This window comes from Mizuhopecten yessoensis, unplaced genomic scaffold (assembly GCF_002113885.1).
Source record: "Mizuhopecten yessoensis strain PY_sf001 unplaced genomic scaffold, ASM211388v2 scaffold3799, whole genome shotgun sequence".
Classification (NCBI taxonomy): domain Eukaryota; kingdom Metazoa; phylum Mollusca; class Bivalvia; order Pectinida; family Pectinidae; genus Mizuhopecten; species Mizuhopecten yessoensis.
In genome coordinates, this window is record NW_018405225.1 from 61,293 (window position 1) to 85,612 (window position 24,320).

The 24,320-nt window shown below is 36.8% G+C and overlaps 1 protein-coding gene across 1 annotated transcript in view; it reads left to right on the forward strand.

Moving 5' to 3' along the window:
- Nucleotides 1-1,311: 1,311 nt before the first annotated feature.
- Nucleotides 1,312-24,320, forward strand: part of LOC110448027 (chromatin assembly factor 1 subunit A-A-like) — a 57,520-nt gene continuing 34,511 nt past the window's right edge. Inside the window, exon 1 of the mRNA XM_021494059.1 lies at nt 1,312-1,959. Coding sequence (XP_021349734.1) covers nt 1,909-1,959 — 51 coding nt within the window. The 5' untranslated portion in view covers nt 1,312-1,908. The remainder of the gene's footprint in view (nt 1,960-24,320) is intronic.

Sequence of the window (24,320 nt, forward strand, 5' to 3'; positions counted from 1 at the left end):
GAGTTGCTTATTCTAGCCAGAAAGGATGCCATATCAAATGTCGTAAAAATAATAATCGAATGTTAAAAATGATCGAGTATTTCGTTGGAGTTCGTGGTACTGTAGTAACATATGAGAATCACATATGATAAACACGATATAAACGCCATGTCGAATTTTATTGAAAGTTTTAGTTTTTTATTTCCAGCAACAAACTACAAAATATATCTTAAAATGAAAGTAAATGATAAGAAAATATGTATGTAGGTCACAGCGGATCATAGTTTTAGTTACATTACGAACGTATTAGTTTTTGTTTAAATTGTTCAGAAAATCTGAAAAAATACACAGATATCAGTTATAAAAGCCGACTGTGTATCTGCTTACTTACACAATAACTCCATTAGTACGATTGTTAGTGATTTGTATCTTCACTGTAGGAACTAGACGAGTCGGGTTCCTCACAGCATTAATTATATCGACCATGTGTTATAATTGTATGATAACAGAAAGCATCCATTTAGATAACTTATTGCCTAACCCGGTTGTTTAAAAACATATATAATCAGCAATATGACTGTCTGTAAAATTGACATATGAACCATATAGCAACACATGTTATAATCAGTGTCCATTGTAATACGGTTTGTATGTTAATTTAAATATCTAGTTCTGATACTGAAATGTTTTTTTTTAAATATAACATATCATAGCGGCCCGCTATTCGGAACATATTCTTCTTTGAATACCAATCCTTACCAAATTGAAATATGAAAATAAAATATATTTGGAGTTTAATCTATGTTGCTGTGATATGTAAAACAATACAATTAGATATTCGTCTCCAAATAAAGGCAATGTAAATGTCTTCATGGAGGTCCAAATACAGCTTAGGACAAACTGACCAATTTTATTGAAGTATTCTGTGTTTCTGCAAATAAAGAATCATAAAATCATCGTCTGAAACATGCCTTCTTATACTATGTTCCCGCTGACGTTACTGCTGGCAGATAAGGTTAACCTGTACATGATAAACTCCGAGAGATCCGTGTAGATAACTACCTATATCTAACGAGATAGCACTACGGTTCGTCTTGTATGCAACGAATGAATGGAATCCATCCGGTAAGCTCGTAAGTGGCGTTTAACATAGTCCTGTATTATGAAAGTGGCCAACCCACCTCATATAACGTCAAGACAGAAAAACCAACAACTGTCTAGTCGTTTTCTATTGGAGGATGCGCCTCACCTTTTACCTGTACCCTTTGACCCCTTTCCTTAACTTTCATCCATTCACTATAACTTTAAGAACTTAAATGTATAGTTTGTTCTTTTCTATTGATAAAGATTTTGAAAAAAATCCTGTAAAAAATAATAAGTTTGTAGTGCAAGAGTAGTAAATGTGGTGGCTGGCGTCTAATGAATATAAGGTAGACGTAGTAGTGGGTTAGTGTATCAGTCCGCTAGGAGCTCCGAGAAGGTGTACAGGTACGCTACAGGTGTATATACACAAACTAAGGCCCACCAGTATACTGTGTAGCCAATACATTTACACCAGTAATATACCTTTACGTACGTTTGGAGAGTTACCTGTGGTGTGTGGAAAACAAGATACCGTAGGCGCGGATAGCATTGCAGTGGAGCGATCGGTTCAGGGTATTACAGAGAGCAGAACCTCAGTGTGAGGCAAAACGACAGAATTTTGGACGTAAAAAGTGAAAGGCATTGCAAGTCATCACGTTATATTCTCCACTCACCAAATTGGATGAAATCATTCCTAGTGGTGCATACGGTATTCAGATGATTTAACAAAATGTAGCAAATTTTGCTAAAATGTGATTTTTATTTCGTTTTTGGATTTACGTTTTAGTGTGTGACAGTATGTGGCGTGTTTTTGTGTGTAGAATTTGACTGGCCTAAACTGCTACCATGGCGACATCGTGGATCTATTCTCTCGTCATTCTGCCATTCATGTTTGAGGTACGTATGTCAAAAAATTACATTTACGAACAGCTTTTACATTTAACTATGTCTTTATAAGAGAATTTTACAAATATTTTAAATGTTTCACTATAGGATACATACGTTGCTGCTCCTCAAATTCAATATTCACTAACCACAATATGAATAATTGCACAATACATCTCTGTGTTATTCAATTCTACTGTTCTGTGTAGTTTTATGTGTCTCATCAATCCCGTGGTAGTTTTCCTGGTTACATAAGGTGAAGAATGTCGTCTGCTCCAACATTACAATACACTCAACTCTGATATGGCTTCACAAGTATTTGTACGAAAACTACAGCACAACCATACAGGTGTAGGTTTGGTGTTGAATCGATATTACCGATGCAACGTAGATCAATTTGCAAAGCGCTAATTCTAGAAGCAAAACTCTAAAGAGTTACTTTTCTGCTTCTGTCGTGTTGACTTTTGTAAGTGAAATAACTCCGCCTGAGGTTTGATTGCGTTGCTGTCTTTTTAATGACAGAATTGCGTACATGTATTTCTTTTCGGGTGAACAAAATGATTGTATCATTTATTTCTATTTCAAACCATAGAACAGAAAACCTGAAAAAATATACGCCCAATACGTAACGTGCTATTTTCAGACAAATAAAAGATATTTTTTCCGAATTTTAATTTGACATTGGAAACCATAATATCCGCCGTGTCCTTTTAATAACATGCTTATCGAAAAAAACCATGCATACGTTATTTTCCATTCCAACTATGGAAAAAATAATATGAATATTGATGAACCCTACTCCATTTATAAAGGTTGCAATGTGCGCGTGTCATCATTAATGATACTTGTTTCCCTTCTAAAGCGATATTTTATAATCGTTTAACTGCTTGTGTTACATCAGATTCTATGCCACCATCGTATATATCCTCATAATATTAGACCAGCGTTCGATCAGATTCTATGCCACCATCGTATTTATCCTCATGATATCAGACCAGCGTTCGATCAGATTCTATGCCACCATCGTATATATCCTCATAATATCAGACCAGCGTTCGAATGTCAATCTATGCAGTCAGGGCTAAAGATATGCAGGTTGGAAAAATTCAAGGAATATTCTTTTTTATATTTAGCTGCACGTATATTGATCCTGTTGCTTTTTTATGTTCGTTTATACAATGATACCAAAATATGTCTGGTGGATGCAGCGTTTACATCGGTTTGCTGTAATGATATCCTCTAGATGTATAGTGTCGTCTTGTTCTGTTTGAAAGACATGATAGATGAGCAACAGCATGTTGTCTGCTTCTATAAACATATCGATAGGAGATTGATGGCCTCACTCAAAGGGCGGGGATAACACTGCAATTTTATTGAAAGTCGTAAATTTTACCCATTTTCATTTATGGTTCGACTTTATCTTTGTCAGTTTTAGGCTACGAATACAAATAAGGCATTAGAATGAGCCCCCGTGTTCAAGGCTGGCGATAAAAATCTACAGTGGATCTCTGTGATAATAATATCATTGTTATTAGGGCTGAGGCACGTTAAGTGCAGTTTCCGCCTTTTTGTGTTTGTGACATGCTTATCATTACATTTTTGTTAACTTTGCCTATGTATTTTGTGAGTTGTGTATAGAAGCCAATTCAGCTTAGGAAATGATGGATTCGGTTTTAAAATTCAGTTATGTTTCGAACATTGTTCCTGTCAATAGATCTGTGTGTGACCTGCCGTTGTGCATTGGATGGTATTAACGACATTTTATGTTACTCACTGAATAGTTTTACCTGATAGTGTTTAATAATGTGAGCGTCGTATCCTATTTTTAAAGTAATCAGTATTTTTTTCTGCCGGATTTTGAAAGCCTAAGCGACTCCACCCACAGATATAGATATGGACAGATTCCGACTATGTCCATCTTGTATATATACTACTATATGTAATTTGTATATATGGGTCCTTGGTAGGATGCAGCAGTTATGTTATCATAACAGCCTATGCCATTCGATATTAACAGTGGGTATGACAGAAACAGGATAGGTAGCGTTCCTTTATCTGACGAACCATTGATGCAATGGCATTCATAGTACATTATTCATTGGAGCATCCTCCCAGACTCATTGTTACTGGGAAACAGTGCAACATCTATGAATCAATCGCCATTCAAATGGTGTCGGCTAAAGTCACGAATAAACTAACCATTGCTATTAAACAGTTGTTAATACGGCGACGTAAGTTTCAGGGCGAAGAAAAAGAAAATTGAATAATGGAAGGAGCTAAAACAAAAGTACTAAATCATAACAATTGCAACAGAAAATAATAAAATAAATAAACATGACGAAATAAAAACCCAACAGAATATGGATAAGTTGGTGTCAGAAATGTGGACTAAATGGGATATAAAACTAATCAATTTCAGATATTCTCCTTTAATCCTTATTCAATTGGAGGGAAAAAAAACAATGTTTATTTTTTTCTATTAAATATTATGCGACTAGATCTGATGTGTTTAGATGATAGAGCACACATCAGCGACATACCGCCTAGTGGAACCCCGTTAATGCTAGTTTGCTAATACGATAAAATAATACCGGTATGCTAGTACTTCTGCTGCTATGTGATACCTCGCGATGTGGATGTGTTACACCGAGTACAATGTACTTAACTAACAAACATCTAACCACGCTCCTGTGAGGCTGTAAGGATGCAGATCATGTAAGTGATCGTGTATCAAATCTCCCCGGAGTCGTCATGGAAAACACTATCCAGTCTTCGAGGATGATGTTTAAAGACTCGTATATCAATGTCAGCATACCAGAAGAAAACAATCACCATTTTTGTTTTTTTAATATTTCATAAAGAAATTAAAGTAAAAGATAGAGTTTATAGGAAAGTGGTTCACTAGGAAGTGTGATCTTATATCCTCAATGCTGCTAACTGCATGTGCACTTTATGACTTTAGCCTAAACACATGCATAATTTTAACACAAAATGCATTAGAAACAATCTGGCTTGTAAAATAATACTAAGTTACAGATCAGGAAAAACGTCCATTAGCATGCACTCTCTTCTAGCTCTTAATAAACAGCTCGCGTGGAACCGAATATTAACCTTTTCATCAGCGTCATCTGCTATGCTCAACATAGTAAACATTGAATCAAATACAATTAAGCTGAACACATAACATACTACTGGAGTGAAACCCAATGGAATCCTGAAATGGTGCCGTTTTAAATTTGTGTTATAAAACACAAACTATGTGGCAAGGGTGTGAGCTATATCACACGTAAGTGAATATCCTGTCTCCGTGCCGTCAGGAGTGGTGACATAAAGACAGAGTCTACTAAATTGTTACATAGCCCTGTGCATTGCACTCTTTTTTTGCTTCACAAGATAGCAAATCGGCTTTAGTGACATAGCTCTACAATGTTTCAACTGACACAAGCAATTACGTTTGTCAATGATCATATATTCATATTTTGACCTAGTCAGTCAATCAAGTTGTTTTATACAAATCTTCTAAAATTCTTCTGTTGCTTTTGCTTAAGAATATAACGTTAAATACATTGCCAAATATACAACTAAGGTTTCATCCTTTCATAGGCAGTAATTAACTCTACATGTCAAACATTTCACGTTGCATAAAGGCAACAATGTTGCACATTTTTATTTAATAGTTATTTTTGCTTTTTGCTTTTTGCTTTTAGATTAATCACTTTTATGGTTACTGTATAGATTATATGTGCGCTCTTTATCCCTTTTCGATTGTTTGTATTATATCTACTGGAAGGTGAACATCATTTTAGTTTTGTCTTCATTTCTCTAGTTACGTCGGTATCCAGAAGCGTTTCACACATTAACTTCTCAGAACACTGCTGTCGTGTGTTGTCCTGTTGTTGTTTTATTCAGGAAGGAGGGCTTCATTTCAAAATAATCACTCTTCTATATGCACATCACGTCTGGTCGGAATGCCTGGCTACCGATACGTCTCCTTGAAATTCCACCGACTCTTTTGTGAATGAGTATACAACTGTTGTTCTTGACGATCATATCAACTCTCCTGAACAAGCTATCTTACGTTATTAATGCTCCATCTTCTAGTAACAACAACCACGCGCTATAGCCGACATATCCGTATCTCTGTTGTCTGCTGGAAGATTTACATTTCCATTTATTCTACATTCTTAAGTTGTTTGCATTTGATGATTATACGTAAGATTCTTACATAATAATAATACAAAAACTTTAAATTATATGCAATGCCTTGATGTTTTGCTGGAAGTAATAATTGTAAAATCTGAATTGTTATAACTTCTATTGAGAATTTATAAGAAATATGCAAATCGTCTTTTGCAAACGAATGTATGTCTCTGCTTCCTGTTGCGTTATAATTCGGAATACTATTTTGTAATGTACTTTATGCTATTTCTGCTTTCTTCACACGAACAGATATTGCATTTAATCCTGGTAAATGCATCTCCAGCTAGCTACCTAGACTGCTTATTAGATACAAGTTAATGACATAGCGGCGTGCTGAGCAGCCAGAACGCTGTTTGGTCTGGTTCTCTCTTAATTTACTATTGGCACAGTAATGTGGAGACCACTACAATCAACAATTGAGTTTGGTATACAAGCAGCAGACAAACGATATTTGCTTGAGGAACAGCAAACAGATAGAGTTTCATTAGCCAGAATAACAATACCGTCTAGATAGGTGCTGTGTTGCGTAAACACGGTTTAATTTGTAAAATGGTATTTACACACTACAAAGAGACATTTCATTGTTGATATAGCAGCCGGGTTGCCAACAACCTATAGTGTGATAGCCTAACTCATTTCAGAGTTAAGTGATTGTTTTTTCGGTGCCAGGTATATTTACCGATATATAAGTTTGTATATAAACAAAAACTAGTAACAATTTTGTTAACGGTTGTCCTAACGAGACAACTTATATTTTCCCTATAAAGTGAAATACTTGTATTAAACCTGATATGGCGTGGCAGGCATATACACAAATCATGGTTGATGTACACTGTACATATCCAACAAAGCGGTCCTGCTTGGATTGCACACTTTACACATGCATGTAAATTCTGTGTCTCTATGGACTTCATGCTTTCTGTCCACCATTAATCAAATAGCAATCGTAATATCGCCTGTTTTATAGCTCCAGACGATGGCTATCTCAGCACTATGTCATCTCGTATAAAGATCCTGAACATCAATATGGGGATTTTCTCACTCCCTTCAATTCAATTGCTTCTTACACCACAGCGAAGTCCTGCAATAAATCTCCGGTCTGTTCTTATTTAATTTCTTGCTGTGACATACGAAAGCCCTTTACACCACAGCAAATATCTAAATTACTAGACGCACTTCATGGCTTTGATTCGGTGAAACAACATAAATTGATGATGGTTTTATATTGCTGTTCATGATTTACTTAATCTTTTGTCGCTTAAAGCATTGATGAGTTGGCGGATATAGTTCTCGTTTGCGGTAAAACATGCCTGATTCATGATAATATTATAAACCAGCTGGGAATCTTGTAGATTTAAGCTAATATTATAAATCACCACGTAAAACGATAATGGGATCTACCACCATCGTCAATCGTTCACGGTGTTCTATATTAATACACATAATCTGTTTTGACAAGTTGTCACAGACATGCTTGGCACCATCAAGCTGTAAACGGATATTATTCACTTTGTTGTCTCTTATGTAACTATAAAACATATTGAGTTCAATATCGCTTACATCATGGCGTAAAGCGTGCTTGTTGTATCAATGTTTTCTCGGCGAATGCACTCAGAACAGATGGCAGTGTGTATCCCATCATCTCTGCACGAATCGACTTTAATGTTCTTCATTGGATAAAACATCCATATTGCGATTCCCTTGCAGTCCATAAAATACAAATCGTCTTGCTGTAACGACAACCAGTTCTCACAAGGAGTGCGATGTAATTGATGCGCGCTGATATCCGTTATATAAGTTATATAAGTTGTAAATGCGCATTTATGTAAAGACACAGAAAAGTTCATAAGTTTTGAATTTAACAAAATTAATAGATAATACATCAATTATTATAATCTAAGTTTCACGCAAGATTGTGAACCACAGCATATAAACATCTTCAATATGATTGTTATATAGTTCATCCTAAGATGTATGTGGTAATGACATTTCCGATAATAGATTAAGATGTGTTTTATCTTGTACAGCATTACTAGATCAAAGTAAAACTGTTTCCTCTTTAGATATGTTTAACGGCTTTGCAGCAGAAAGAAACAAACATTTATATGCACTCTAAAATGTCTGTACCAACATCAATGGGTTTGCCTGCAGCCATTAATTAATGAATACGTATGGCTCCTCTCGGGCAAAGTCCCTTATACTGTTGCAAATGTCCAATGCCCCTTACATCACTGCAAAATGTCCGTTTCTATCACCATATGTAATACCATTTTCTCTCATTCGCCTTTATTCATTAAGTAGGAACAGACCCAACAAATACCACTAACGATTATATGTCAAAACCACGACAACGCTAATTCCCCTCTAGTTCTACTTAACAGCAATGAAGCCTTGCCAAGGTGGTAACGTAATCATAGTATCTACTATACTCGCACGCAATATTCCGGGTTAACGGTAACGCTGTGTGCCGCCATCTTCAATCTCTGGGGCATGAATGGTCTGCAACTTGACAAGAAATACATGATACCATTTCAAACAATAAAGTCGCATCTCCACGTGGTGTTTTTGTTAACCGTTGGGTGATTATATTTAATACAAACAGAAATGGTTTTGTAAGTTCAAACTTTAAAACATAAACTTATTTTTTATTCAGAATGTTCGCCACCTTGTGTTTAAGCATGTCAGACTGCCGAGGTTACTGTACCACAAGTTGCTTTAACCATTGGTCCTTCTCCTCCTGTGTAGTCCACATAGCCTTAGGCTTACGTCCATATGCGTTTTGAGCTTGTAGTCGGAAACATTGTGGCGTCGCAACAGTGCTCAATCCAAACCACGATTTCTATGCAAAGCACTTCAACACTACGTGGTGTCACTTAACTGTCATGTGGGTTCGAGGGTATGCTGGCATGCGTTCGTTATTCTCGTAAGCACGTGCCGCTTATGTCAATCTCAAGAGCTGGGTTCGTATTGTTTCAATATACAAAGACGTTGATCTCCATTATAAGAGCTAGGTTTCTTTTGATATACAGCACAGAGTAGATTTGTCTTGAGATATTTTTTCTTCCTGTTTACTGATTTCAACATCTGGATTTGTATTGTTGTATAGATAAGATGGTTTTATTTACGTACACTGAAGTCTCTCACAGTCATTCACCTCACTTTTCCACATTTTAGCATATTCAAAATTTCTTAAAAGATAAGAAGAAACATTTAGCTGACGTAAAACTAAGATTGCTTTTGCGTGCAGTATAGTTTTTAATAAATAAATATATCTTTTTTATGATTATCAGCCAGAGAATAATAAATCAAAACATGTTCTCTCTAGCCAGTAGTACGATTTATAACTTTCGTCTTCAATGCAAAAGACTTGAGTCCGCTGTGAATTATCACTTGTTTATCTATTACACATTCCCCGCTAATTTTCAGTGCTTAAATTAGCATTGCATTTAAAGTGCATCTATCCTGTATTGATTTACTACCACATACATGTACACACAGTTCACTGATCACCTCGGCATGCATGTAAGAGAAGCTCTGGTTTCACGCAAATCCTGCACCATTTGTGGCAATACTCCCTGGCTCTTGATGGTGGTTTGTAAACAATTATAAACACATTTAAAACACATAATTTAGATATAAGTCTGGTTATTCGCCAGGTATGCAGACACAGGAAACTGACATGTAAATATTTGAAATGCTACTGTTTATATTTGGTACATGTAGTTGAACCTGTATTACAGGATATACAGAAACGTGTTTACTTTCATAAATAACACTTGAGCAAAATTGTGTTTCAATTGTTCTTATAATTTCATAATTACCAAATGTAGTTTATCATTTTCCTACAGCTATGATTACAAAACCTATTTCAGCCTACCTGACCAGGTGCAAAGGCAGTTGTTATCGGCATTGCCTTTGTTGAAATATAATTATTGTAACGCTTTGTAAAACACGATATTCTACAGACAAATATAGGTTTAATTTTCAAACAGGCCGATTTAAAGTTGTGGTCAGTTGTGCTTTACTGGTCACTAGTTCTTGACCAGCTGTGGACTCAACAAATGTCCCTTCATTGTTGACACTAAATCTCTATGATACCTTTTACAATACACATGATATAAAACATAAGAGTATTGTTATACGTGAGATTAGGAGTTTGAGCTCGTGATTTTGTGTAATCCCCGAAATACATTCAAACAGGTGCGTGTCCCCTTGTTACAGGATTAATCTCCAGAAACAGCCTTTCTCCATACCGCCTATTTCTAAATCGGCTTTGCCAGAGACGGGGAACTTACGTTAAACGAACAGGCTCTTATTTCCAGTGTAGTGTAGGATATAGTTATCGGCAGAGACAGACCGATTTTCGAAAAGGAGAATTAGTTATCTTTACAGATCAGGACATAGTTGAGAAAGAGATTGATATTTTGGGCTGGAGACTGTCGCCTCTGCGACTCAGATAGGTTTTATGTCACGGAACAACTGGAATAACAACTAGCTAAGTCGTATCGGTTAATGTTCGGAAACGAATCTTTATCAATGGTAGAATCAACCGAAGCACTACTTTAAATACTCAAAACACCCGTAGCATGCAACTGTGCCAAAGCTCGACTTACCATTCTGTATTACTAGAAGATGTGTAGTCAAAGATCGAACGACAAGTACCCAAGCATATGGTTAAGGAGTGTAAGGAAGCCATGTCATAGAGCATTGCTAACGAGCAGTTTTATTTCTCATCGATCTGTGGCAGAACAAGGGTTGCGGACTTTCACACATTCGTGACTAAAAACCGTACTGTCGATAATTACTTCGAAACGAGCACATAGGCACTCATCAGCCGATCTCGCACACAACTGTCCAAACGATTTAGAGATCATCCTTTGGACCTAAACATAGGGATGATTTATCTGTAACTATCCTGTGATTGTTTTATTGGCATTTTAAGATAAAGATATACATTTTTCTTTATTGAAATGCATTCAAAATCAACATACAAAACCCATGCATTTCGTGAAATCAATTATGACAGAATATCAGGTAATCTGAGATGTTTAAAAAGCATTTTTGTGTAATCATACATAACAGAAAGATATTCAAAAAGATATTTGTCTTTCTATTTCACTTTTTTTTTACAAAACCTTTCTATATCTGGTAAAAATGCACCGATTGACCGTTCGGGTTGTCTTATCCCTGTTTTACAATGTTCCCCTGGAATGTGTCGCTTCTGCATAATCAGAATCGTGTCGCTCATGCAAACATTAAAAAGTGGAGTTCGCCGTCTACAGTGCCTCGGACCTGAGACCTGTGATGTTTAATTTGGCGAGAGAGTTTGTTTCTTTTCATTTTGTTAATTCATGCTTTCTTAATAGATATTTAAACTATGGGTGAAAAATATGTGCTGATGATTTTAATCATGAGCTGCCGTTACGTCGGAGTAGTAAAAAAATTGTCAGCTTGATACAGTTACAACGATCTATTTTACATGTTTAGCAATGTCTCCAAAACTTTGTTTTAACGTATTAGCTATTTAAAAAAAAAAGTTTTTACTTTAGCATATATGTGAACTATATATCGCGGAACATTATTTAGGAAGAAAACCTGGTTTTAACATGACAGTAAGCTGGAGATACTTTGAAAGGTTTGGTCATGAAAGGAATCTCGGCAACTCTAAACGTAACATAACTCCAGAGCACAATCACCTTATTGATTAAATGTAACGTGGTTGAAATCTTTATCAATTTGTCGTCAGTGATTTGTTAACATGAGTTGGTTTAGAAAGAACATGATATTTAGCAGGTAAAACTGTAGTTTACATGTACCTTGTTCTAAACTGAGTCAAACATATATAACAAGCTAGTGGAAGTGTAATACCTATACGTGTATTTAGTGTTAGCACAACTTATCATAGGCGCAGTGAGAACTCGATCGTCAAATAGGCGAAAGAATTAAGTCTTTAAAGTGAAACCTAAACGAATGTGTCAATAATTAAGGGAACCAACTGCCGGAAAGTGTAGAATTCCGGAAAATAGTTTGTGAGAGCGAGAGTATGTTTACTGAGAGGTCATCGAGTGTTTACCCGCCTATTAATTTGTGACTTCTCCTGAACATATGTCAATATACTAAACTAGGGAGACAAACACACGACTATGTGGCGCTAATGTCAACATTAGACCTAGAACAAATTGTCACACTTGTAGTCCTAGGAATTTCCTTAACCCTGTTGTTTTAATACGTTTGTCAGTGAGACGTTTTGTCGGTTCCGACAATTAACAAAATAACGCGTTTTCAACGGAAACATAACTCGAAAACATGAAGGGAGAAGGCGTTGGTCGGTTGTAATAAAGTGTGCCTAATCCATAGTTCAAATTTAATGCAAGAATATATATAATATATATCAATTTAAACTGTAACTTCACTTTTATTTTGTTCTAGAGAATGTCGTTGCTTAAATGTGGATAAACAACTAGTTAAGACTTTACGAGCTTGACTGACCAATGTGGTGTAAAACTTTAAACATAGTGTAAGTTAACCCACAGCTATAAACAGGAAATCACATTTACATTATTATCTTGATTAGGCGTATCAATGACATTCCTTTTTCTGTTCTTAATTGGTTAGAATTTATACAAAAAAAGTAATTCGCACAACAAATGTCGGTCCAAAATAACCCAAATACATTTTGAAATAATCAAAGTTTATTTTATTACTATTGCTTTTAGATCTTTTACATTTAATCGCATATTTCGTGTGTATATATGTCTGTCCATCCCCTGTGTTTAACTTATGGAGGTATTTCAAGATTTTAACAAGATCTTTGTCACAGTTTCTTTTAAGCCGAAATGCCTGACTTAGCACTAATAACTTTGCACTTATGAAAAGTTCAAACAAACGGACCGATTTTAACACTAAGGTGATTCAGTATTTTTTTTAATTAAAAAAATAATATTTGACACAATAATAAATTGATATTTTTTTCGCGGGTTAAACGTCATTTTAACATCATATTCGATTAGTTGACAAGTGGATATCAACAAAACAAAGCTTGTGTATGTAAATACCCCCTTTTTAAGTGCAGCCGTTATTTCTGAATATATGTGTGAAGACACAGAAAGGCACACACACATACCGCTCGAATGAATGTATATCATTAATCTAAAAATCATAAATCTAAATTCATTGCACATAGATGAAAATGAAATTTTTCGGATGAGGAAATACTCTGAAAAGGAATTTAATATCACAAATAATAAAATGTCTGCCCTAAAAACAGCACGACTTCCCAGTAGAAAAAGCTACTCGCCTGTATCACTGCTGGCAATCTGTGCGAGATACGCTGTTACGGGATGGGAACATCAATTCTGCAGAATATCGTGACGATCTACGTTCCACCGGAAAGAGTCAATATTTGTGCTTTTAAACTTAATCGTGAATCTATCGAATGAAATAAAACAGAATTTCGTTAGTTATGAGGTCTGGTTTGGGAGTAGCACATGGAATGTAGGTAGGGACGATGTGTAAATCTTGTGTTGTCTGGAGTAGATCCACTATCCATAGGAGGGTTTCGAGAGGAGTGTACGGTCGACGTCAACTCAGAACAGGGTGTCATGATTATCTCAAACACTAGGGTGTGATTTATGCTCATTTCTATATGATATGTACTATATACTTTGCCCGTACTATGTTTAACATTAAAAAATGTAGAACCAGGCACAGAATTAAGCATCACATTCGAGTTTGACGTGGACTGGAGGTAAAGCAAACTCCATCTGTTACAAACATGCCTTCTGAAAATGGTTTGGTAGAAATATGGTTGAGTTGTTGAATAAGTAATCTAAAAATATCATAAACAATAACAAAACAATCACTAGCTAGTTACAAACAACCACAGCTAGCTACATATCGACACAGTTAATTGCAAATCAACACAGCTAGCCACACCACCTACATATCTACATGTAACCTCAGCTCAACAAAGCTAGCCACACCACCTACATATCTACATGTAACCTCAGCTGAACACAGCTAGTCACACCACCTACATATCTACATGTAACACCAGCTCAACATAGCTAGCCATACCACCTACATATCTACATGTAACCTAAGCTCAACATAGCTAGCCACACCACCTACATATCTACAAGTAACCTCAGCTCAACATAGCTAGCCACAACACCTACATATCTACATGTAACCTCAGCTCAACAAAGCTAGCCACACCACCTACATATCTACATGTAACCTCAGCTCAACACAGCTAGTCACACCACCTACATATCTACATGTAACCCCAGCTCAACATAGCTAGCCATACCACCTACATATCTACATGTAACCTCAGCTCAACATAGCTAGTCACACCACCTACATATCTACATGTAACCTCAGCTCAACACAGCTAGCCACACCACCTACATATCTACATGTAACCTCAGCTCAACACAGCTAGCCACGCCACCTACATGTAACCTCAGCTCAACACAGCTAGCCACACCACCTACATATCTACATGTAACCTCAGCTCAACAAAGCTAGCCACACCATCTACATATCTACATGTAACCTCAGCTCAACACAGCTAGCCATACCACCTACATGTAACCTTAGCTCAACACAGCTAGCCACGCCACCTACATGTAACCTTAGCTCAACACAGCTAGCCACACCACCTACATATCTACATGTAACCTCAGCTCAACATAGCGAGCCACACCACCTACATATCTACATGTAACCTCAGCTCAACACACCTAGCCACACCACCTACATATCTACATGTAACCTCAGCTCAACACAGCTAGCCACGCCACCTATATGTCACCTTAGCTCAACACAGCTAGCCACACCATCTGTAACCTCAGCTCAACACAGCTAGCCACGCCACCTACATGTAACCTTAGCTCAATACAGCTAGCCACACCATCTACATATCTACATGTAATCTCAGCTCAACACAGCTAGCCACGCCACCTACATGTCACCTTAGCTCAACACAGCTAGCCACACCATCTGTAACCTCAGCTCAACACACCTAGCCACACCACCTACATATCTACATGTAACCTCAGCTCAACATAGCTAGCCACGCCACCTACATGTAACCTCAGCTCAACATAGCTAGGTACATATTAACAGTTTGCTACACACCAAAAAGTCCAGGTACACACTACATAACCAGATACGCATTATGTATAAAGGTTGTGTTTTAAACAGTACATGTTCTTCAATGATCAATCATCCTATATGACAAAAAGGTAACAATATATGTCTAAAAAATACCGTTCACACAACACCTATGACTAATTACTTGGAATGTGTCATGGCAATCACGACCAGAAAGAGAAATCAATGGTTTAAAATAAATTGATGCAATATCGATGTATTTGGGATTGTTTTCATATTTAGTCAGTGTATGACAGCTATGTCGAGCTGTTAAGATTACTGACAAGGTTGTTTTTTTAAACATGTAAATTAATATAGAGATTTTTTGCGAGCTATCAGCTTGCATGCCAATCCATCACTAGTTAATGTGCTCCAAAAAATAAAATTATACATGTACAACTACGCATTCCGGTGTTAAAATTAGCACATTTCTCCTCCATTTCCCGCACCTAATCCATCTCAATATTTAACATGTCAGCAAACTGGAGGAGTACAAAGTTCTCTCAACCCCACACTCGACTCCAGTTATTTTTCATCACATCTCCAAAATAAAGTCACCTTTTATTCTGATATGTAACAGAGGTTTTGATGTGTTTAAGATGAAATCAGGAAGGTATGCACGTGAGTGATGTTACGCCCGTGTTCCTAGTTAAGTAATAATGAATTAATATGTAAAAGGTAATAAGCGGATTACCCAATCAAATAAACATCTAGAGAGATGTGCACAGAAAACGTCATCACATCATTCCATCGCACTAGTTTTACAAAATATAATATGTCATCCTCTTGTCTATCATCTGCTAATCTGTATATAGCAATCCATAGGGTTTACATCTGAAGTTTAGATACATCACGATGTAAGTACCCTCCTGCCACGTACAATTGTACACGACTGACATATGTTAATGTTTATCTCCCAGCATCATATGGTAGTGTTGACAAAGATGGTTTTGAAATATGGTATGGACGTAAATATGAAGCTTGCTTCCGGAGAAATTCGATCTTTCTTCAGTCTGGTGCTATTTTAGAGAAAAAAAGTACTGACAAACCAATGTTTAACGGGAGCAGGAAGACCATGGAAATATTGCAACAGTTCTTCCATCTTACATTTTTTGTCAGTAAATTTAAGTTTTCATGATTTGGAAAATATGTTTTCATAAATTACTCAGTAAAATATACCAAATGTTCATTACTGACATGTCCTTGTTTCACTGAAGCAAAGAACCCTAATTGACTTCGGTGGTAACAGGACGCAGCATCCAGCTATCATATAGTCAGCTGAAAGCTTTTTGTTCAGAAATGCATTCTTGTTTTAACTAAAGGTTTGTATGGCCCTTGCCGAAAATGCATTCCATGTTTTACATAGTTACGTGTCTGCATGTCCTTTTGTTAGAAATCTGCATGTCATTCATTAGAAATACATGTACATCCATTATTCATTTTTTTATATATATATCCCCTTTCGAGTGAAAGGCAGATTGAAAAGTAAAAGCCATTTGATATGCATGAAAATTATTGAAAACGTTTCTAATATGACCACACATTAGCCATACATGTGGCCCGTTCTTTAAACCCTGAATTAGCATGAATTGATACATTAAAGTGTCAAAACTACTTAAATGTATAACTACACAATGTTCAAATCTTATTTCGTATAAGAAATGTAGCTTTGACAGATGTGAGCAAATTTTGTATCAAGTCGTTAGTAAACACACTCGTATTGCTACAGAACTGAAATTGATTCAATTCGTTAATGTGAATTAATAAACAGACAAGGTAAGTCCACAGGAACTAAATAATCTCTCATCCAGTCCGGTAACCTTGAACTTTTACCTCGTTTGGTATCTTTGACCTTTTACCTAGATCGGTAACTTTGACCTTTTCCCCAGTATGGTATAATTGACACAGATTAGTGATGTCGAGTGTGAGCAAGTTTGTTGTTCCTTTAGATCAAAATTTCAAAAATAATATATTCAATAAATGGAAACTGATAAGACAAGCAAGTTTTGAATAAACACAACGTCATGACCTGCAAAATTGAATGAGGATTTTGCCGTCTTGAGCGCCATAATAGCACTTGACATCCGAATGCACCCACGGAAAGGTCACTCACATACAAGGCTGTGTTGTTGAAACTGCATCCTGTCTCATCCAAACAATGGTATACATTAAAAAACTTTTCGTTTTTAAGTGCCGAGAAAATATTTAAACTTCCTCCTCAAGCAGAGTGTAGGAGGTGGATTATGGTGTACACATGATCAAATGTTTGAAACTAGCGACATGAGGGTATTGTAAAGCTTGGGTCGATATCAATCACAGTTACCAAGCGTTTATAGAAACGGAGGATCCGATTTGTGAATTAATTTAACTCCAAAATGTTATTATAGACCCCAGTGTGATGTACGGTAATATCCAGCACATCGGTATATTTGTACGTCGTTAACGTTTTAATCAAAAGAGTGAGAACATTTCGTCCATGGAACTTCTCTCCAATTACCTTGTTAAAGGTTTCTTTTACGAAGTAAAAATCATTTCAAGTGTATATTAGTAGTGTAAAGTGAAAGTAAAGTGCTAGCTTAACCAAGTTTGTAATTAAATCCCGTTCGCGACATTTGTATGGTGTTTTTATCTGTAGGTTTATACAACACCAAGACGTATGTACTACGTAAACTCGATATTTGTTTATATATATACAAGCACTAGCGATAGCCGGTGTGTGCTATGAGGAGAGATCTGGGGGATTATATTGTTATATACGATTTACAAAGATAGAAAGGGCGGATGGTTACACGTGGAAACCTTTTCTAAACACTTAGCTTCCCTGTTATATTGGCATCAGGTACGAGAACCAATACTTACCTACGAACTATATATAACAGCTGAGCAATGAGGTACTGGTCTCCGCACCTTCTTACGGAATGAAGCTGGAAGAGAGAGTACGATAGTTGGGCAGTGCTCATAACTTGTACTTCCAAACATGGCGCTCTCTATTTCTCTTTAGTTTCACAAACGTCCGATATGGAGTGTCATTAATTGTTATATATATATTCGCCCCTTAGCTTTAATTAGAGCTATAATTTGTCGGGGTAGACTGTGTCGTTACTACATGTACAATGGGTTGTAGTCGATAAGCCATTATTACGTTCTGAACGAGTTCATTACCTCTCTGTATAATAGAGCATTATTATTTTATTTTCATTCGCGATAGGTACCTAAGCTTCAACGATAAACTATACTTCACAGCTAGTCTAGGCTACAGCCTGTATCATGGTTCCGGTTTAGATGTCCCGTTGCTACTGCCTAAATATGTCCGCGTATCGCCAGTTCCTCTACCCTCGTTTTGTTGCACTATAATCGCGAGGTTTATCGGTTAAGTGTCTGACGTCATGAAAGTCATACCCTTTTGTTAGATTTAACCTTCAACTAGATCTACTGGGAAAGCTCGCCACATCAATAAAAGCCTTTATCGAACTCAATCAATAGTCTTATCGCTATTCGATATTGTAAGGCAATAATAATAACATCGGAGAAATGCATATAAAATTCACTCTTTCATCTGAACAATTTGTTTCCAAGAAAAGTATTAATAAGCATTAGAAGTTCAAAGACAAACGTCAGAATTGTGACTGATGTTTCTGAAACGTTCCTGTAATGCAATTTCGCTCCCTATTCAAACTTGTCCATTTTACGTTAGTCTGGTTACCTTAATAAATACAATTTTTCATGTAAGTGATGTTCGCGTTACATACAGCACTCAATTTCACATATTAGTGATGTTCACGCTACATATAGTACTCAATTACTCATGTTAGTGATGTCCACGTTACATACAGCACCCAATTTCTCATGTTAGTGTTGTTCACGCTACATACATCTACATGTAACCTCAGCTCAACATAGCGAGCCACACCACCTACATATCTACATGTAGGTGGTGTGGCTAGCTATGTTGAGCTGAGGTTACATGTAGATGTATGTAGCGTGAACATGACTAACATGAGAAATTGTGTGCTGTATGTAGCGTGGACATCACTTACATGAGAAATTGAGTGATGTATGTAGAGTGAACATCACTAACATGATAAATTGAGTGCTGTATGTAGCCTGAACATCACTAACATCAGAAATTGAGTGCTGTATCTAGCGTGAACATCACTACCATGAGAAATTGAGTGCTGTTTGTAGCGTGAACATCACGAACATGAGAAATTGAGTGATGTTCACGCTACAAACAGCACTCAATTTATCATGTTAGTGATGTTCCCGCTACATACAGCACTCGATTTCTCATGTTAGCAACACAGCTAGCCACGCCACCTACATGTAACCTTAGCTCAACACAGCTAGCCACACCATCTGTAACCTCAGCTCAACATAGCTAGCCACGCCACCTACATGTAACCTTAGCTCAACACAGCTAGCCACACCACCTACATGTAGATATGTAGGTGGTGTGGCTCGCTATGTTGAGCTGAGGTTACAGATGGTGTGGCTAGCTGTGTTGAGCTAAGGTTACATGTAGGTGGCGTGGCTAGCTGTGTTGCTAACATGAGAAATCGAGTGCTGTATGTAGCGCGAACATCACTAACATGATAAATTGAGTGCTGTATGTAACGCGAACATCACTTACCTTAATAAATACAATTTTTCATGTAAGTGATGTTCGTGTTACATACAGCACTCAATTTCTGATGTTAGTGATGTTCAGGCTACATACAGCACTCAATTTCTGATGTTAGTGATGTTCAGGCTACATACAGCACTCAGTTTCTCATGTTAGTGATCTTCACGCTACATACAGCCCTCAATTTCTCATGTTAGCTACATGTAACCTCAGCTCAACATAGCTAGCCACACCACCTACATATCTACATGTAACCTCAGCTCAACATAGCTAGCCACGCCACCTACATGTAACCTTAGCTCAACACAGCTAGCCACACCATCTGTAACCTCAGCTCAACATAGCTAGCCACACCACCTACATGTAGATATGTAGGTGGTGTGGCTAGCTATGTTGAGCTGAGGTTACATGTAGCTAACATGAGAAATTGAGGGCTGTATGTAGCGTGAACATCACTCAATTTCTCATGTTAGTGATGTTCACGCTACATACAGCACTTTCCCATTGCAGGTTATCAACCTTCTGTATCCCACTGCGCCATAGTAACTAGATGACTAGCGTAGATGAGACCATAATGAAGCTGCTACACTAATGTGCAATAGTTGAGATGTTTGTCGCTTCGATACTAACCTTTTCAGCGACATTTGCACATATGTTTCTCTGAAGGAGTACCTAACGTTTATCCTTTTGTTAGTCTCTTGGTACACACAACGTTTGGTCACTTTCTATCAAGTGATGCTGCTCGACCATTCTTTGTTGACGGATAGTTAAGATATAAATCATGTAATTCAGGTTCTGATCGTTTAATGGTTTTGTTAGAAATATCTTAGAACTCAAGTATTCGGTCAATCAAAATACAGGACAGGTTCCTTGAAACCCTGCACATGACAAAGTGCAAAAGCAAAACTGCAAGGCTTCATCCCGGATAGGCCATCACGACAAGTTCCGGTGCAGATGTTAGTGTGTGGCTTCCGTAGACTTCCAGACACACTGTAAGTCGGCCACCTGATGTTACACAAACTAGGTTTTGATAATCTTAGGACACACACGAAACATCAACTGTTTACACGTATCCGACTCGGCAGGTTCATACATAAATAGATGTATTTGATTTGACCATGTTTTAAACATATGTCAACACATTAAACAGGATTAATATAACTAGTTTATTTTCTATGTAAACACATTATAACAACGTCATGTTGACGAAACATGGCGAGTCTGTTAAACCTTTTCTTGACCCCAAATACCCTGGCGTATACATGTGATGACGTCATTGGTACATGGTGATTACATTTATTATTTATTGTGATATCAATTCCATTCGGAAGATAACTGGATGCGTCTGCAATGTACACTGTGTTTTTGACTTTGTATACCGCCTTATATACGTTAGTTCTTAGTACTCTTAGCTATCGTCAACCAAAGCATTGAATTCGAGTTTATCCTGAAAGTAAAAATGTCATATTTATGTTCTTGCTTTTAATTGACAAGTCTTAACAAACAATCGGTACTTCCTCCTTCTGATTGTTAAAACGTAAGTTTAAATTCACGTGGTTAGATAAGGAAATTGATATGATTGATAAGTACGACTTTGGTCAAGTATATACAATAGTCGCAAGAATAGCACTACAGTGCTAATGTTATTATGTTACATGTATATGCGACGTTAAATAAAGCTTCTTGAATCTTGAATCTTGAATACTTACTACCAATACATTTAAAGCTCTTCTGGCTCTCTTTCCTTTACATGCCCCCTCATTAGATCACCTAGCCTTGTTATAAAGCCCCAAGCACATTCAGTGGCAATATGACGTAAAATTAAATTAAGTTACACAGAAATGTTCTTGCGTAAAGACAAGCGGTAGGCCGGATAAGGTTTCTGATATCATTTTTCTGTATTCAAAGAAATATTGCAATGGGTATTTGAGCTTTATGTCAATTGTTTTGATAAATGTATATGTTTCCTTTATCATAACGCTGTACTGGAGAAGCAAACACGTTCTCTATTCGTCAATGATCACGGCGGTCTGTATGTTGATAGGAACACTTTACATGTCATTCAACCCAAAGTTAAACAAATCATGGCAAATCTTGACTATCTGCAAACACGTGTCCCAAAGATAGGCCAGCTTTTGGAATAAAATAATGATTTTGAATTCTTGTCAGAATTGTTTACAATTAAAAACCCGAGCCAAACAAGCAAGATTCAAATGTAACAATTATTTAATGCATTACGAATATTGATATTTTGTTCGTCAGTTTAAAAATAAAAAACCCGATAAAATTGGAATTCGTTTTAATGAAGTAGACAAGGCTTTGGGTAAATGGTCCTTTTTTACCACGCATCACGTCGACTTCAAAGGGAGGTAACACTTGGGGCATCAGGCACTACATGACGTCTATGTCAGGTGGGGGGCATGTTATGTTATCCGGTACATGATGAATTCCGTCTCCGGCTCCACGTCTCGAAGTTGTTCTGTCCCAAACGTGATGAATTTGACCATTACCTTCAAAGCCAACAGGTTGTTTCCAGCGCACGACTTCAGAAGTGGTAAAGAGAATGGAATAAAAAATACCGCCCAGAATATGTCAGATTAGCTTTAATAAATGAGAATTTAACTGATAAAGCAATAATAGATACCCATTCTATCAGTTACGTTTGTTTCGTTTCCTGATGTACATTACAATTAGGAAACGAAGTTTGGACAGCTGCTTTGACTGTGTTTCATTGTGTTTGAAAAGTCTACAAAATTGATCTTGAACAAAGAACACCAAAACGTCTAGTTGTTAACTACTTAATCAAGGTAACAGATAGCCGATATTGTGACCATGGTCCATGAAAGCGTGATTTTGTACAGCGTACGCACGTTGTTTAGATGTAGCTGTTCTCCGTAATACAGAAAAACTGAAATTCTAGTATACAATATTTGAAAGGGCATAAAGCGTGTTTGTAAAATGTTGCAAAATGAAAATTGACTGGAACCTAATTCACGTCTTCCTTAATTACAACTTAATATCAAGTATGAAAAGTTTTCCCTCGTGAATTTTGAATTCAATAAGAAATTTGCTATTTTAATTAACCTAAAGAATTTCATTAATCAAATAATGTGTTAAAACGAGGTCACATGATAAATCCAAGGCTTGTTGTCTCATCCTGCAATTTTACTTCCGTAGCCAGCAAAAAAACAGGATCAATCGAACGCGCCCCGAGAGTGCCGTACGAACGCAGCCCACATCAGGCCCGCATTGAATAACAGTCACGCAATCGGTGTCAAGGTGAATTATCAGTGGTTAGCTCTGTATCTTGGTGAACTCTTGGTGTACTCTGGCCCACGTAATGGTAATACACTTCTTCGGAAAAGACACGTGATCACTTTTTCCTATACACAGCTTAGGCTTTATTCAAAATATTCATAAACTTCTTTCCTTTTTTTCAATTTCAGAATCATGTTGAAATGGTTTCGTTAATTCTCAATGTGACAACTGTACTTCTGTGTAATTTCATTGTATTGGCATTTATGTCATTATGCTGCTTTGCATTCACACATTTAATTTCGGGTTTGATACGTTCCGTGCGTCACTTGTGCGGGAAGAATCGAAACCAACTGTGATTTGGAACTTTGAGAATTTATAATTGTATTGGTAAACACTGATCCTTATTTTATTCACCAATTTTGTTTTACGTTGACCATCTTTCTTACAATCAGGGAAATACGCTCATACTATGTCGACTCATTAGGATATAACTCCAGTTCATCATTTAACTGCATACACTACATAATTATACATGTATGTACGCTGTGTAAGCTACAGCAAACACGCGCATGCGGTTAACCCAATCCATCCTAGTTAATATCCTTGAATAGATAAACACGTTTTTAAAACTCGATCAACAAGACAAAATTGTTTATTTATATGTATATGTCGCAAGAGTTGTAAAAAAATCGACCCCTCACAAGCTGATCTACGATGTAGCACGCCACCCTCTGCGCCACCGGCTCCGCCTACGTCTGTTACGCAACGATGGGTAATGTATAGGATACCGTAGCGGTACACACATGTATTGTCAACCCCTATTAATGTAGACTAATTATCTTTTAACGCATTAATATGACATGCAATTCATCATTTATGTTATCAAGGGATACCAGTGTTTAATATTAAAACGTGTACTTACAAATCCACAAATATTTCTACACAGCAATTGAAACAGGCACGTAACACTGTATCTACCACTAGAAAATAACACCCACGGCAAAATACACAAACATCGCTCAGAGTGTATATGTTTAAAATGTAAATTATATAAATGCATACGAATCAATCACGGGCAGATATTCGTTTTAATACGCGTTTATATCGCGAGTCGTAAAGGAATGTACCTTGA